This window comes from Callorhinus ursinus, unplaced genomic scaffold, assembly GCF_003265705.2.
Source record: "Callorhinus ursinus isolate GAN/ISIS: 27379988/994484 unplaced genomic scaffold, GSC_fseal_2.0 scaffold13, whole genome shotgun sequence".
NCBI lineage: Eukaryota > Metazoa > Chordata > Mammalia > Carnivora > Otariidae > Callorhinus > Callorhinus ursinus.
This window is the reverse complement of record NW_027397075.1, coordinates 36836153-36852288: the sequence shown is the minus strand read 5'-3', so window position 1 is coordinate 36852288 and position 16136 is coordinate 36836153. Positions and strand designations below refer to the sequence as shown.

The following is a 16136-nucleotide window of genomic DNA, read 5'->3' as shown; positions in this document are numbered from 1 at the left end:
AGCATGTGTAGAATGTCACATGGAACATTCTACCCTTGCTTGACTTGGGTCTTCAGTTTTTTAAAAACGTGAGTCATTGCTTTTAGAAGTACCGTTGTAATTAGGTAGGAGTAGGCTGTATTCATGTGGTGCACAGTGAGGTCCAGGTGGAAGGGCTGTTAAACATCTTACCTCCTCGCGCTCCCCCTGCAGTCCTTTCCTCCTGCCCATTTTTGGTTTAGTTGGGAAATCTTGTTTTAGAATCGCCGGAGGAGAACCTTCCATTTTGATTTTTTCCCTCTTTTGTATTACTTGTAACATTCTGCACAGCTGAGGAAATCTGTTTTAGGAACAAGTCGAGGAAAGCTGGATGCGGACTGCCTGGGTTGAGCCCCTCCAGTCCACTTACTAGCTCTGTCACTTTGTGCACGATCTTTTACTTCTCAGAGCCTCATCGTCGAAGCCAGCGTTAAAGGTGACATGAAGTAATGGCTATAAAGTGCTTAGCGCAGTGCATGCGGGGCACGTGGTAAGTTCTCAAATGTTGGTTACCGACAACAGACTTCAGCTGGGGTCACGTGGACTAGAACGGGGGTGAGGGGAGACGCCCCCCCTTGGCTGGGAGTATGGTGCCAACTGACAGCATTTTTATTAGACTGTACTTTATTAAACACCAAAGGGCTGTGTCCTACGCACTTTATAAAGATGGATTGGCTTTATCCTCACAGCAACTCTATGAGGGAAGTGCAGTGATGCTCACTTTTCCAAAAGTAGCAGGCAAGGCTCAGCTGCGGTTGGTGGCCTTCTTGGTCTCACAGCGCTAGGCGGCTGAGCCCCCGCACTGTGGGCCGGGCGCCCGAGAAGGGTGCAGAGCCACCACGTCCTGCTACCTGCCTTTGTCCCTGAGGTGCAGAGCGGGTCAGACCCTATATTTATGCCATCGGCTGTGGCTAGCCAGTGCTAAAAGGATGGCTGCTGGAGTGTGCTCTGAAACCTAAAGACAGAGAGTATACCTTGTAAAGTGTCTATTTATAGGGCCGCCTGGGTGGCTGTTGGTTAAGCGTCTGCCTTTGGCTCAGGTCACGATCCCAGGGTCCTATGATTGGTCCTGGGATCAGGCCTTGGGTCTGGCTCCCTGCTCAATGGGGAGCCTGCTTCCCCCTCCCCCCACTCATGCACACTGCTCTCAAAATCTTAAATAAAATTGTATTTACAGAGTATAGAGCTGGGGTTGTAACAGGACCAGGTATCCTGCATCTTCTTCCCGAGATACTCTAGACTGAGACAACATCCGTAACATGGCTCAGCCTATAGGTCCTCCCTGGCTTGAGACCGTGTAAATGAGTGCGTGCCATCAAGTGCTCAGTCGGAGAGAGCCCGAAGCGTTCTGTTTTTCCAGGGCTAAAGGTAGGAGGGCTTGGGGAAGGCTTTAAATAAGGGGATACGTGAGGCGATGACAAAGAGACCTGTGTGCAATTCCAGAAAAGCAAAAGAACAACAAGAGAAGGGAAAAGACACGCAACGCACATCCCCTGTGTGTCTAGAAATAGAATGTACACATTTATATGTGGCCATTCAAACCTCAAAAATGACTTTCTTCTTACAGCTGGGAGCCCGGGAGTGACGTTTTCACGTACAGAGCGCTCTGCTGTGAGAGGCCCCTCAGTAAGAGGCTGAAGTAACGGTTCGGCCTCTGCGCGAAGCCACAAGAAGTGACCTGGCAGAGCGGGCGGTCACCGCGTCCGCCCTCAGCGCCACCGTCCGCCCCCAGCTGAGTGAGCGTGATTACTAGGTCTCAGTAAGAAAGGAGGCCGAGGGTTTTAGAAAAATACAAACTTTTAATCTTTACACATGACACAGCCATGTCAAAGCCCCTTGCTTAAATTTTTCTTTTAAATCTGAGTACAAATCTTAACCTCCACTGACATGATTTTATATATATATATACACACACACACATATATATATAAAATTCTTCCTTTGTGTACTTTTTCCTTCAGCCTGAGGCTCTTTGCTGACAAACCTGCTCCGCTTCCCTGTGGGAACAACTTGAAAGCTAAGCCCCTGTGCCTGCACACCCGAGGCCACTGGTAAGCAGAGCTTGATTCTCCCTTCCCTGTCAATGAGGACCCCGCGACCTCTGGCCTCACCCCCAAGTCCAGGCCTCTGCGGGCAAGGGCAGAGATGCTAGCCAGGCCTTGGGATTCATCTGGCCTGTGGCTTTCTCCAGCCGCCTGGCCCACATTTTAAAATGTGGCTCTTTAAGGCACCAAGTGATTTAAAGCGTTGGCTCTGTTTCTGATTTAAGGCCTTCCCTTTTTACACACCTTTTGTACGTGAGTGACGGCTGGAGGCCAGCCTATCCTCCTGCCCTGAGTCCCAGACAGTGCCCTGACCGGCCCCAGGGTCCTGGTGGTGGAAGACCGGCAGCTGCAGGAAGTCTTCCTCGAGCCCTCAAGGCAGGAAATAGCTAATTCTCTGGGAAATAGATTTGCAGCCCTGAGAAGAGAAGAGTTGCTCCTCCTTGGGGATATACACCATCATCTTGGCAATTTGGTCCAGGGCCTCTTCTGTGTACGGGAGTCCCTGGCTCAGGAAAGCGTCGCGTGCGCACAGCCTCACGTGGTGGTACTCCAGGGGCAGGAAGGGGATGAAGAAGTCAATCAGGTTTTCCTTGACAAGACAGCTGTGGCCAAAGCCAGTGTCTGAAATCAAGAGCAGAGTTACATGACGCCTACCTTGGGGCTGACCCCAACTGGAGTTTTAAGGTGTCCCCGACCCTAAAGCCCATGTCAAGAACTTCAGAGCGAAAGCGTGTCCTGGCTAACTCCGAGTGTGTGCCCCAGGTGAAGCGGGACAGTGGGACACTGCCTGCATGTTTATGGTTTCATTTCATAGCACGGACCACTGAGCTCACAGACACTCTTGCTCAGGGTCCGCCGCCTGGGTTTCCAGGGCTGGGGCAACTACTCTGAAAGCGTTTTCTTGGACCTTCTCTCGTGTCTGCCTGGAGCTGACAGTGAGGTGATGATACGGTTGCCTTGCCAACCTCAGAAGCCCACCTTCCAGTCCAGACCCCTCCCCACCCCGCAGCCGTCCCCAGAGGCTGGGAGCCACTTACCTGTGGACTCCGCCATCTCGGCCTGGAGCTGGGGTGCCAGCTGGTCCAGCCTGATTTCTTCCCGGGCCCCTCCGGCCTGAAGCAGAGTCAGGACAGCTTCATTGATGGTATTGCCGCCAATGTTACTGAAAGAGACAAGAGCTTGTGAACACATCTTATTCTTTTCCTATTTAGCTATACAGACCACTGAGGCCACTGCATGCGTGACTGGAAGAATGGAGGTCGGAGGCCTCTCCTTCTCCAGGAGATCTTGTCCCACCCCCAAGTCTGCACAGAAGACACTGTCTTCCCGGCCTTGCTCCCTTTTGACACACAAGTCCGTGCAAAGTGCAGGGCGCACAGCAATGGTAGGATGTGGAGCTTTCCCTTGACCTCGATGGGGAAGGACAGGGCTTGTGACTCCAGGACGGCAGGGCAGGTGCTAAAGCAGGAGCGCCTAAGGCCCAGGGAGAAGCCTTAAGAGGAAGGATGTGGCTTCTGAGTGCAAACTGACGGGACAGCATACGTGTCCCAGCCTGGATGAGCAGGGGGCGTGTGGGGTTCAGGGCTGGAGCAGCAGAGGCATGGAGGCAGGTGGAGGCTACTGTCTGCCACACACACACACAGAAGTTAGCTTACAGGCCAGAGAGAACCACTGCAGGGGTTTGAACGTGGGAGTGGAGGGTGGTGGGGTGACCTGATTTGGTTTACTGCCTAAGATCATTCTAGGGCCACAGAGGTTGGAATGAAGAGGCATGGGATGGTTACGGAAAGTAGGTCAGGGAGCTTTTTGCAACAGTCCCTGTTTAGAGGTAGAGGGAAGAATTGAAGAACTAGCTGAGGAGGCCCAATGGCCAGGCCTCTGTGACTGAGGGATGTGAGAAGTGAGGGAAAGGAAGTCATCAAAACACACAAGCATTTGTCGTAAGCTGCCTGCTGTCTCCCAGCCGCCGCTGGGTGGCAGGAGTGTAGGAGAAGGGTCGTGACGAAAGCTTGGATCTACGCATGCGCGTGCACACACGTTTTACACCTGCTTGCGAGCTAAGGGTTGTGACAGCAATAGGCAACTGGAAGGATGGGTCCAAAGCACAAGAGAGAGGACCGGGTTAGAGAGATGAGGGAGACGGGGTAAGGAGAGAAGAAATCAGGGGCGCCTGGCTGACCCAGTTGGAGGAACATGCGACTCTTGATCTCTGGGTTGTGAGTTCAAGCCTCGTATGGGTGTAGGGTGCCTGGGTGGCTCAGTTGGGCGACTGCCTTCGGCTCGGGTCATGATCCTGGAGTCCCGGGATCGAGTCCCGCATCGGGCTCCCTGCTCGGCGGGGAGTCTGCTTCTCCCTCTGACCCTCTTCCCTCTCGTGCTCTCTATCTCATTCTCTCTCTCTCAAATAAATAAATAAAATCTTAAAAAAAAAAAAATGAGAGCCAGCACCGGGGAAGCTAGGAGGAGGTGGGGACCTGGGGCCGGCAGCACTTCCTCCGCGTGCCCCCCCGCCGCCAGCTCCTTAAACCAAGCCCTGCTCAGGCTCACAGCGTGAGGGGGAAACTCCGTTCTCTTCTCCCGAAGCTCTGGCTGGCCATCTGACACTCACAGGTACATTAACCCATTTGTCTGCTTGTTTGGTGTTAGAGTGTGTCCCGTGTGCCAGGCTCTCCCCCTGCCTGCCACCGCTGCTGTGTGAGCCAGGACTGCCCAGTGATCCAGTGCCTCCTTCCCGTGGGCGCTGGTGCACCCCTCCCAGCCAGATTGTCCCAGGGGGCCTGAGTCCCAGCTGGGGGACTCGCCCCCACCCCTTGCTCAAGTTCAGCTGCCCAGCCAGACTTCTCGTGACACCTGCACGCAGGGAGGCTGCTGTAGGAAGGCCTGCCAGGCAGGCCATCTTCCATCAGCAGAGGCCAGAGGCAAGAGCTGTCCCCTGCCAAGGGATTGCCCCATCCTGCATCCCCCGCGGGAGGCAAGGGCAGGTGGACACAGGGGTGGGCTGGAGCGCGATGCACTCATCCAGCCCCAGGAGCATGGACTGCTGTGCTTGGTGCTCAATAAACATTATTTAACAAATCGACACATGTGTCTGCACATTTGTCTACACTGTTGCATCCCTCCTCAATTTCTCTTCTTTGTCCCGTCGCCCATGTCTTCTTCCTCTCTCTCACCCACCAAGACAGACCCTGAGCCCCGTCTCTATTCACCTGCCCTAGTCTTCAGCTCCTCGGGACTGCTCCTTTAGAGAGCTGAGGCCTTCCTGGAGGACCTCCGTTCTCCACATCCTCCCAGGTCGTCCCTGGCTGCTGAGGGGTCTGAAGGCACCTCTGGAGCCCAGCCTGTCCCCTGGCTCTGGGACAGGACATGTCCTCTTCCCAGCCCTTAGCCCCAAGACCCCAAAGGAAGGGGACTTCAGAGGCCTCTCCAGAACTCTTAAACCCCAAACCTTAATTGCTAAGTCTTTCTTAAAGAGATATAAACAAACACTTACTAATCTTGCAGACCCTCAGTGTCCTTATTTGTAAAATAAGAGAATTGGACCAATTTGATTGCCCCCTTACGTCACCTTAGGTTCAATCATCAACAAATACACATTTCTACAAGGCTTTTGATTCCATGAACAATTTACATTCGTATTGCTCTTTTAATTGTTCAAAGTCCTTTCTCTCCTTTCCTTTCACGGACCGCTTCCCTAAGAAGAGGACCAGAGTTCCACAACCCCATTCCAGGAGCACTCTCTAGAATGGCAGAGACAGGTGAAAGTCCTCGGCGTTAGTGGAGGCCCTCGAGCCTGGCGCCCAGGACACCCCTGCTCCGACTGCCACCACCACGGGGCAGGACTGCAACCCCACAGCACCTCACTTCAAGCAGCACGTTTAGGAGTTTTGTCAGGATTAAACTGGCCTTCAATGAATGTGACTTGTTCCCACCAACAGCTCGAATCAGCCGTGCTTTCCTTTCAAACACAAGAGCCCTCAGCACAGGGGTGAGGCCACCGTAGACCTCAAATCCAGAGACTCAAATATGGCCTTCCCCGGCCCATCCCTAGAATACAGACAGCCCCTGACTTAACGATTTTTCTACTTGACAAGGATACAAAGGCAGTAAGCATTCAGAAGTCTCACTGTGAATTTTGATCTTTTCCTGGGCTAGCGAAGCACACAGTCTGATCCTGACTCGTGATGCTGGGTAGCGGCTACGCGATCACAGGGGTTGACAAGTGACACCCTTACAACCATCTGCACCCGCACAACCACGCTCTTCCTGTCAGTACGCCATTCAGCCAGTTACATGAGACGGTCAACACTGTTAGAAGATGGGCTTTGTGTTGGATGATTTTGCCCAACTGCAGGCTAACGTGTGTGTTGTGAGCACATTTAAAGTAAGCTAGGCTGAGCTGTAGTGTTCGGTAGGTTAGGTGTGTTAAATACATTTTCAACTTAGATGAGCTTATTGGGACATAATCCCACTGCAAACTGATGAAGACCTGTACCTGGAAACCTTCACGGTTTAGAAGTGCTGCTCTCTGGGTGCCCGGGGCAGGGGTGGGGATGGCGCTGAGCTGCACGGGGTCAGCCGGCACCCAGGCCTGTCAAACCCCACTGACTCCCTAGGCCGGGCCCAGGCCTGCACCAGAGCCCCTGGAACCAGAGACCACTCCCTCGAGCCTTGTCACAGGTGTGTGTCCTCCCCAGGGGTTCCGCATGGAGAGCTGGCACAGCCTCTGCATCCCCCAGCAAGGGGGCTTCCCCCCTCCCCGGTGGCTCTCCCCACAGGCCCGGCTGCCACCCCAGCCTCCTGTCCATTCCCTGGTGACTGCCTGGCCTCGGACACTGCACAGAGGCCAGGTCACTGGGGGAAAGGGCAGGGCTAAAGGAGACTAGGGCACTGCCCGCAGGTCAATGACCAAAATACTACAAAGGCAAACAGTTGCCTAGAGACCACAAGGTCACCTGGGTCACATTAGGAAATGCACCGGCAAGGGTGGGGGTTTTCCAAGCTGAGAACTGAGAGGGAAAGGCAGCGCCCTGGGACCACAGCTCAAGTCAGGCACAGGTCAGCTTCTCTGCTTTTCTTTCAAAATCACCTTGGGGGGCGCCAGGGTGGGTCAGTCGATTAAGTGTCTAAGGGAGCCTGCTTCTCCCTTGCTCCCTCACTCCACTCGTGCTCTCTCGCTCTAAGAAAATATTTTTTTAAAAAAATCCCCTTGGGAGCACCCCCCCTCCCCCATGCTGCGTCCCTCCACAGTGCACTGTTGTGTGCCTTAATCACAGACCAGGAAGGGCTTGCCGTCACCACACTGAAATCCCAACGGGGCAAGTTTCAACTGGTTCCATCTTGTCTTGTGGGTCCACAGTGACACAGGATCTGCCTCCACACGTTCCAAACTGGATGAAAATCCAGACTCCCTATTTCTCTACCTTCAGAGGGTGCATGCAAAACTGAAGAAAAGCCCCTAGCTAGCCCGTACTACCAAACGGGAGAAGGGGGTTTGGGGAGCGGCAGCAATGGGTTATTCTTCCACTCTGAGTGTAAGAAGCAGCTTAAGCATTTCAGGCTGGGCCAACAAGAACCCAAACTTGACTTCTAACAGACGTTGGGCAGGACTTTCCCAGTTGGAGCCACCACAAAAAAGATAGGATTGGACAAGCTGCTTTCTCAATTCACTTTTTACAAAGCCACTTCCAGAGTATACAGGCAAACAAAACAGGTAATGTCATATAGTGACTGGAGTCCTGCATGGTCAGGGTGCAGATCTCAGCACAGGTGTGAAAGCATGAGCTTTTCATTCAACACAACATACCCTGAATTTTGAGCCAGTGACTTCCTCTCGTGATCAGAGAAGAAACAGACCTTCCAAGGCTGGAGAAAGAACCAGCCACATTGGACTTAATGGGACACCATCCTCCAACTGAGTCTACCTTGGGAATTTTCAAGGATAGTTTGTACTTAATTTTCAACAAATGTGCTGCTTTGAAAACTTAATGCCCTATTTAGAAGGGATTCACAGTATGTGAGTTATATTCCAAACTATTACAAAGGTGTAATAATCAAAACAATATGGTATTGGCATAAAAACAGACACCCATAGATCAGTGGAACAAAATAGCCCAGAAATAAACCCAGGCACATATAGTCAATTTATGACAAAGGAGCCAAGAATATACAATGGAGAAAGGACAGTCTCTTCAATAAATGGTGTTGGGAAAACTGAACAGTCAAATATAAAGGAATGAAACTGGATCACTACCTCAAACTGTACACAAAAATTAACTCAAAATGGATTAGACTTAAATGTGAGACCTGAAACCATAAAACTCTTAAGAAAAAAATCAGGCAGTAAGCTCTCTGACATCGGTCTTGGCAATGATTTTTTGATTTGACACCAAAAGCAAAAATAAGCAAGTGGGACCACATCAAGCTAAAAAGTTCTGCATAGCAAAGGAAGCCAACAAAATGAAAAGGCAACCTACTGAATGGGAGAAAATATTTGCAAATCATATATCTGATAAGGGTTAACATAAAAAAATATAAAGAGCTCATACAACTCAGTAGCAAAAAATAATCTGATTAAAAATGGGTAGAGGATCCGAATAGACATTTTTCCAAAGGAGGCAAAGAGATGGCCAACACGTAGATAAGAAGGTGCTGAACATCACTGATTGTCAGGGAAATGCAAATCAAAAGCACAATGAGATACCACCTCACATCTGTGAAAATGGCTATACCCAAAAAGACCAGAAATACCAAGTGTTATTGAGGATGTGGAGGAAAGGGAATGCTTGTGCGCTGGGGGTGGGAATGTAACTGGTGCAGCCACTGTGGGAAACACTGTGGAGGCTCTCCAGAAAGCTAAAGGTAAAAATTACCCTATGATCCAGCCATTCCACTTCTGGGGATTTATCCAAAGGTAACAAAAATATTTAAAAAGATATACATGCCCCCATGTTCACCGCAGCATTATTTACACTAGCCAAAATATGGGAACCACCTAAGTGCCCACTGACGGATGGATGATGAAAATGTGCTACACACACACACACACAGTGGAGTATTATTCATAAAACTCCATAAAACAATGAAATCTTGCCATTTGCAACAACAACCTTGAGGGCATCATGTGAAATGAAATAAGAGAAAGACAGTAACAGTAACAGTAACTCCTAAAACAGTAACAAGAACAAGGAACCAAGCTCACAGAGACCCAGAACAGATGGCCGGTTGCCGGCGGCGTTAAGTAATGAGTAAGTCATGGGACGCAGAGTACAGCGTGGTGGCGACCGGGGTTAATAACACCGCATCACATATTTGAAAGCTGCCCAGAGCAGATCTTGAAAAAAGTTGTGTAATCATGTATAGTGACGGGTGTTAATCAGACTTACTGCAGTCATTTCGCAATACCGCATAGACAAACGCTGACTCATGTTGCACACCTGGAACTAATGCTGTCTGTCAATTATAGGTCAATACAAAAGGCCCGCAAAATGCCCTTCGAAGGGGGGATTCCTATGTGTGAGTGGTCCGTCCCCGAGGGGGCTGTGTGCTCTAGGGAGTCGGAGGGGAGCCTCACCGCCCTAAGACAGCCACGGGGGTGCTGGGCAGGGGAGGACAGGTGAGGGATAGCTGCTCTGCTCTTCCGGCGGGTGGCCCGAGCCGGCGATGGGGGGCCGGGAGGTGGGAGTCAGTCCTTCCAGGAGCCTTAGCGGTAGGATCAGGGCAGGACCAGGGAGCCTAGGGCTCCGCACCGCTGCTACCACCCAAGCAGCCAGGCTCCTGTTTCCTCTCGGTTTCCCGTGCAGAGAAGGGTCTGCAGCCCCGGGGAGCGTGGAAGCACCGCCCCTCCGGCTGACTCCCAAGCCCGGCCCAAACGGCACCTGGACGGAGGCGCCTCCCTCCCCTCCCGCAGCCCTCCTGACTACTGTTCCTCAGACCTCACCTGAGAAAAAGAAAGATGGTTTTCTGGGACTCTACCCTGTGGTTCTCGGGAGCCTGGCGTTCCAGGTGTGGCCTGAGGGCCTCCAGCATTCCCGGATGTAGCTTCTCGGCCTCATCGAAAATGAACAGGGTCTGGTGGCAGCGCTCCTGCGTCTCCTTGATCTGACTTGCCAGCTTCTCCTGCACGGAATACAGGGAGCTGTTGCGAGCTGGGGGGGTGGGGGCGGCCGTTCCCATCCTCCAGCCCTGAGGGCCGCGCTTGGCATCTGCAAAGGATCACCTGGGGTCCCGCCCGACAACTACCAATCCACACGTGTCGGGGTGGGGCTAGGGCCCACACCTCTGATGAGCTTCCCAGGTGATTCTCACGCATCCTGGGCTTTGGGGAGAGGAAGCGGGCTGGCCTGGCCTTGGAAACAGGCCCCAGGCTTCGCCCTGCTCCCCGCGCTCCAGGATGAGGTCCCATCCCAGAATCAACGTCCAATCAGACTCCCTGGGGGGCAGGAGCCAGGCTCTAATATCGGGGAGGCGGGCACAGCAGGTTCACGTGCCCACAGGCCACCCCAGCCCCCTGTCTTGAACTCCCCGGACTGGGTGCTCACTAGTACCCAGGCTAGGCTGAGACCTCAGGGGAGAAGCCTGGGTGGGACCTGTCCGGGACTCAGCCAACTGGCCCCCAGGGGTGCCCCACCCCCGGCCACAGAGTCGAAAGCCCTCTGAAGGCTACAGCAGAAGGGGGCCAGCTCCCGAACCTGTCGGGTGTGTCAGCAGAGCCCCCACTCCATCCACCTCTGGCCTCCCTGGGTCTGACCTCGGCCCCTCGTCACCCTACTGTGTGTGGGGGGGAGAGAGGGAGAGAGAGAGAGAGTGCACAGGTCTGTTTTCACAGTGGGGAAGCAGAGATCCAGAGCAGTTCTGCCACAGAGCCCGTTTGTTCTTTCTGGGAAGGCCTGGCGGACTAGCCACCAGTCGCTGGCCCTCCAGCACCGCGCTGCACCTGCAGCTGGCTCAGCCGGCTCTGTGCTCGGAGCCTCACAACATCTTCCCAGGGTAACACACTGCAGAGAGTGGGACAGAAACCCAGAGACAATGTAGTCCTCTCTGTCATGCTGCAATGGGGTTTTGCCCATCGTCCGGCTTATCTGAAATACATGTCTGAATGGAAGAAAGCCAAAAGAGCAGAGTGGCAAGGACAATTTTTGTCTCCCTACCTGTTGGCGATTTGGGGAAGACATGGAAAATCTTATATGATACGCCTCTTAAAAAAAAAAAGGGCAGGATATGGGTGCCTGGATGGCTCAATCCGTGAAGCGCCTGACTCTTGATTTCGGCTCAGGTCATGATCTCAGGGTCGTGAGATCGAGCTCTGCGTCGGGCTCCACGCTGGGTGTGGAGCCTGCTTAAGATTCTCTCTCCCTCTCCCTCTTGCGCAGCCTCCCCAAAAAACAGGATCTACAACTTTCTGTCCAGTATTAATCACAATGACATAAAACCTGAAGGAAGTACACCCAAATGCGAACTGTGCTTGTGTCTGTGTGTGGAGATTCCGATAAAGTTTTTGCTTTTGTCTGTTCCCCATTTCCTGCACAATTACCACTACTTCGAGAACAGACAACTATCACGTGGATTCTCTGTTTAAACTCAGTGGGCAGCTGATAAGGAGACAGGGCTCAAGACGCGCAGTGTTTGAATATGAATCTTTCCTCCACACGCTCAGGGCCGTATCTCTGTGGAGTGGATGTCTCTGTGGGTTACAGGGCTTGTCACCAGGGCCGCCAATGCCCACACTCAGGCGGCTCCGAGGCCACCCCCTCGCAGGGAAGGGCTGCTTTCAGGGCGTCCGTCCCATCCCAGAAGGCTGTGGCTCAGGTTGGCCGAGCCTCGGGCCCGACCCGCTGGCAGAGCCCCCCGGCAGAGCACCCCACAGCCTCACCTTGTACAGGTCCACATACTTCGGGTGAGGGAAGTGTAGGGTGGCGATGAACGTCTCAACACAGTCGCTCCGCAGCCCGTCCCTGTATAGATTCTCTGCCAGCAGCCGAGCCACGAAGTTCTTGCCTGTGCCCGACCAGCCGTGGAACGACAGAGCCAGGGCCTTGTCCGGCCGGGGCAGCTCTAAGTAGCCCCTCACCGTCGTCAGGACCAGCTCCCGGGCCAGATGCTGGCCGTGCAGTCGCACACTCAGGTCCCATTCCAGGCCTAGGAGGGGGAAAGAAGCCGCCATGGTGCGGTGGCACAGATGGGGTCCCCACCAGGCTCCGTGATGGCTGGGAGACACCTCTGAACATCCCTGAGCTGGGGGAGGGGTTGGCAGAGGGCGCCTGGGTGGCTCAGTTGGTTAAGCGGCTGCCTTTGGCTCAGGTCATGATCTCAGGGTCCTGGGATGGAGCCCCCTAGGGGCTCCCTTGCTCGGCAGGGAGCCTGCTTCTCCCTCTGCCCCTCCCCCCACTCGTGTGCACGCTCTCTCTCTCTCAAAAAAATAATCTTGAAAAAAAAAAAAGAATGGTTGGCAGAGTCCTGTCTGGAGAAGGAAGCCCATCCCTGATGCCCAAGAGGTTGCTCCCACCCAGAGGTTTCGGGAACCCCTAGGTGCTTTATGGAGACTCCCTCACATGAATAAATTCAATTCAGCAAACACTTGTTGAGGGCAGCTAGTGTGTTCAGAGTCCTCTGCGATGCCTTCCTTCCAGCCATGAGGTTACAGGGTGTGGACACAGGGGCTCTGGGAGCCATGGCGGAGACAGGAAGGGCGTGCTGTCAGCTGGGGGCAGGACAATGAAGGGTGCCTTGCATTGCCCCCGGACTGCCTCTCCTCCCCACAGATCCCCAGCCCCTCAGGGCCATGCAAGGTGCCACCTGTGAAGTTGTTGGAGATCCTGCAGTCCCCACTGTCGCAGCAGGCCTGGAAGCTGCAGTACCACGAGGTCAGGATGTCCAGGTACTGCTGGCCCAACAGGGGAAGGCTCCAGCCTGGAAAAGGGGGAGCTGTGAGACCGGGACAGAACCCAGGGCCACGGGGAAGGTGGACACTGTCTCCCCGCAACCAAGCAGAGCAGTTCTTCCTGTCCTTGGTCCTCCCTCCAGGACTGCTCCTGACTGCTCTTCCCTGGGCCTTCCTTGTGCCTAGCCAGGGACTGAGCAGGAGGGGGCGCCCCCAGCTTGGAGGAAGTCGATGGCCTTGTTGCAGATACAGATCCAGCAAAGGTCAATTTGCTCAACATATATGCCTTAAGCACCGTGTGCCAGAAGCGTTAAGAAACCCAGAGCTGCCCACAAGGAGTTTGCAGTCTGGCAGGGAGACCAACAGCCGCTGGTGATGATCATTCTGCCTACTTGCTGTGAATTCCAAAATGGTGTGATCCCAGCCAACCCCAAGGGCCTCTCAATTCTTTTGTCAAATGTCAGTTTGAACATTGCCAGCACCAGCAGAAACGCAACCAAACAAAGCCCAACCACTGGGATTTAGAAATCTTTTGATTGAAATGAAAGACGTTTTTACAGCACCATTGTAGGATTGCCATCAGAATTGCATTAGGGACCTAGAATGATCTCCACAGACTGCAAGGAGCCTCAGAGAGCATCTGGTCCATGCCAGATTTGTCACTGACGGAGTGGGAATCAGAACACAGGTGTCCAGCCGGGGACTTTGCCGAAAAGCCCAGAAGAAGGCGGGAAAGAGCAGCTCCTTGGAATAATGCCAGGTGGGCTGGCCGACTCAAGGAAGTGTGAGCTGTCTGGAGGGGTCACGGACGGGCGCCGAGGGCGGGGCACCCGGGGGAAGGAGATGGTCTTGTGACGGACAGAGGCCGGGGAGGCGGCCGGGTCCCCAGAGGCGCCCCTGCCCGCCGCCTGGGCCGAGGCCGGGCGGGGCGGTAGGGCGGGCAGCCTGGGCGCCTGCCTGGTGGCCGCGGCCCGGCGGCTGGGACAGCGGCGCCCGGCTTCCCCCGGCCAGCGCACGTCCCGGCCCCCCGCCTGCCCCTCCCCCCAGCCCCCCCCCCCCCACGGGGGCCGCGGCCGGAGGAGCCCGGGCGGCCGCTCTTACCCAGGAGCCCCGCGCCAGCCTCCTCGGCGCGCTCACAGTCTTTGGGCCACACGCGGCAGCGCAGGAGCGCCCAGTACCGTCGGGAGAGGGCGACGGCCTCCCGCAGCCGCTCGCGCAGGCCCGGGAGGGGCTCCTGGGCCGCGTCGGGCGGGCTCGCGTCGTCGCCGGGTCCCGGGGCGCCCGGCCGCGGCAGGAGCAGCAGCAGCAGCAGCGGCAGCAGGCGCAGGCGACGCATGGCTCTCCCGCCGCCCCGCTCCCGGTAGTGCCCGGACGGCGGCGGGCGGGGCCGCGGGAACCGAGGCCCAGGCCCGCGGCCCGAGCGCACCCCGAGGCCGCCCGCAGGCACCGCCCACCGCCGGGGCTCTCTTCCGGTCGCGCGCTGAACTGGGGAGCCCGCGGTCGCCGAGGAGGCGCAGTCAGGCCTCGGAAAGGTCACCGCCGGCCACCCGGCGACTCCCTTCGGCAGCCCCGGGGCCCGTCCCGACGCCGACCCAGTAAGGGCCCCCCGTTTTTGCCCTGCCCCTGGCGGCAGCTCAGCCCCGGGCCGGCTCGGGCGGCGTGTCACCCGGCGCCGGGTGGAGAGAGGCCCTGGGGGCGGGGGGGCGGGGAGCCACACGGGTCCGCCACCCCGGGAAGTGAAACCGCTGCGAGCAGCCCCAGGTTTCCACGGCTGGGAGTCCGCCCGGGGCCAGTGGAAGCCCGAAGCCTCCAGGCTGGAGATCCTCGGCTTCTGGAAACTCCCAGCCGGGGGAGCATCACGGAAGGAAGTTCGGCTGATTACTGTGTGCGCTCTCTCGGCCCCGCTTGCCGCTTTGAAGCGCTGGTGACATTGAGCAGCTCCTCAGATACCACAGGCAAGACCTGAGGGCGCCTTTCCTCTGGGGCCCCTTCTCCACAGCATGAGCCTGCCACGTGCCTGTCGCATTTCAGAAGAGCTTAATGCATTTTTCAAAATCACCTGAGTGACTGAAGCCACTGGCCCATCGGGGCCCTCTTGCCCTTGGAACAAAGTGCTGTCTAGAGGTCGTGGGACTCGACTGATGGCACAGGCTCCGCGGCTTCGAGGCTGGGTTCTGCGGCATCCCGGAGCCAGCTCACGATGTCCCCGTCTCTCATCGCACTCGGTGCCGCGGCCACTCGTCCCGCAGCCGCTCACCACATCCGCCCTGGCTCGCGCTCAGACAGCACCGGAACTCAGCCGTGCACCTGTTAGGACACCACCACAGACTGCAGAGGGCTTAGGGATGTGCGTACTGTAGGTATCAGCCCCTCCGAGTGATGGCAACACCGAAGCCAAGCCTCCCACGGAGCCGCGGCCAGTTCCCAGCCCTGCTGCGAGCGCAGTCAAGCCCAGGAGAGCTCGCGCGGACCGCTACCAAGGAACATGCCCTTCTGCTTATCTGGAAATTGAAAACACGAACTCATCCAGTGAATGCGCGTGAATGGCAACCCAGTATGGCCCCTGCCATTTTCTGTGTGTCACCTCGGGTATAATTTGCCCTATGCCTGATTCCCCACCGATCAAATGGCAGAATAAAACAGTCACTTGACGGGAGGCTCTAAGAGTTCATGGGCTCATTCAGTTACATGCTGACTTTTATGTATGAGGCTCTGGATGGTCTACACAGGAGGCTTGGATGATTTTATAGTAGTGATGTTTACAAGTGAATTTATGGTGATAAAATTACCAATAGTAACACTAGTTTCTTTTAAAAACCCAAGTTTTAGGACTGTGAAAATAACAGTCTCTGCTTTTAACTTTCATGTAGGACTGCTAATTTCTGCAGTGTTCTGATTTGAATTTGGCACTTAGTGGTAAATAAAGGAGATAGCTGGAAAGTTCTTGGACAAACATCTTGATTTCAAGATGACATTTTTTCCTAAAAGTAAACATTTTTTTTCCACCGTTGTCAGTTCCACACAGAAACAATGGATCCAAACACCAGTTTTTAGACAAGACTCTGGTTTCAGTAAACTGCCAACATTTCATTCTCAGGGCTTGGAGGCAGTTGGTTCGGAGTCTAGGAGCGAGATCTCATGGACGATGGGGACATCTAGAGGCTGTCTTGAAAACTACAGGCCGCCATGATTCCTTA

The 16136-nt window shown here is 54.9% G+C and overlaps 1 protein-coding gene across 1 annotated transcript; it reads right to left on the bottom strand.

The window, feature by feature from the left end:
• Positions 1–1797: 1797 nt before the first annotated feature.
• Positions 1798–14415, bottom strand: TOR3A (torsin family 3 member A). The gene is made up of 6 exons (XM_025877568.2): positions 14041–14415; positions 12855–12968; positions 11932–12197; positions 10000–10178; positions 3101–3225; positions 1798–2684 (listed from the first exon to the last, which is right to left on the bottom strand). The coding sequence occupies exons 1-6, from the start codon at positions 14273–14275 to the stop codon at positions 2434–2436; spliced, it is 1170 nt and encodes a 389-aa protein (XP_025733353.1). The 5' UTR covers positions 14276–14415; the 3' UTR covers positions 1798–2433.
• Positions 14416–16136: the final 1721 nt, after the last annotated feature.

Coding starts and splice junctions, on each gene's coding strand:
- TOR3A (XM_025877568.2), bottom strand. CDS start 14,275: ATGCGTCGCCTGCGCCTGCTGCCGCTGCTGCTGCTGCTGCTCCTGCCG. Junction 12,969..14,040: donor GGCTGGCGCGGGGCTCCTGG/GTAAGAGCGGCC, acceptor CCCCTTTTCCAG/GCTGGAGCCTTCCCCTGTTG. Junction 2,685..3,100: donor CGAGATGGCGGAGTCCACAG/GTAAGTGGCTCC, acceptor TCTTGATTTCAG/ACACTGGCTTTGGCCACAGC.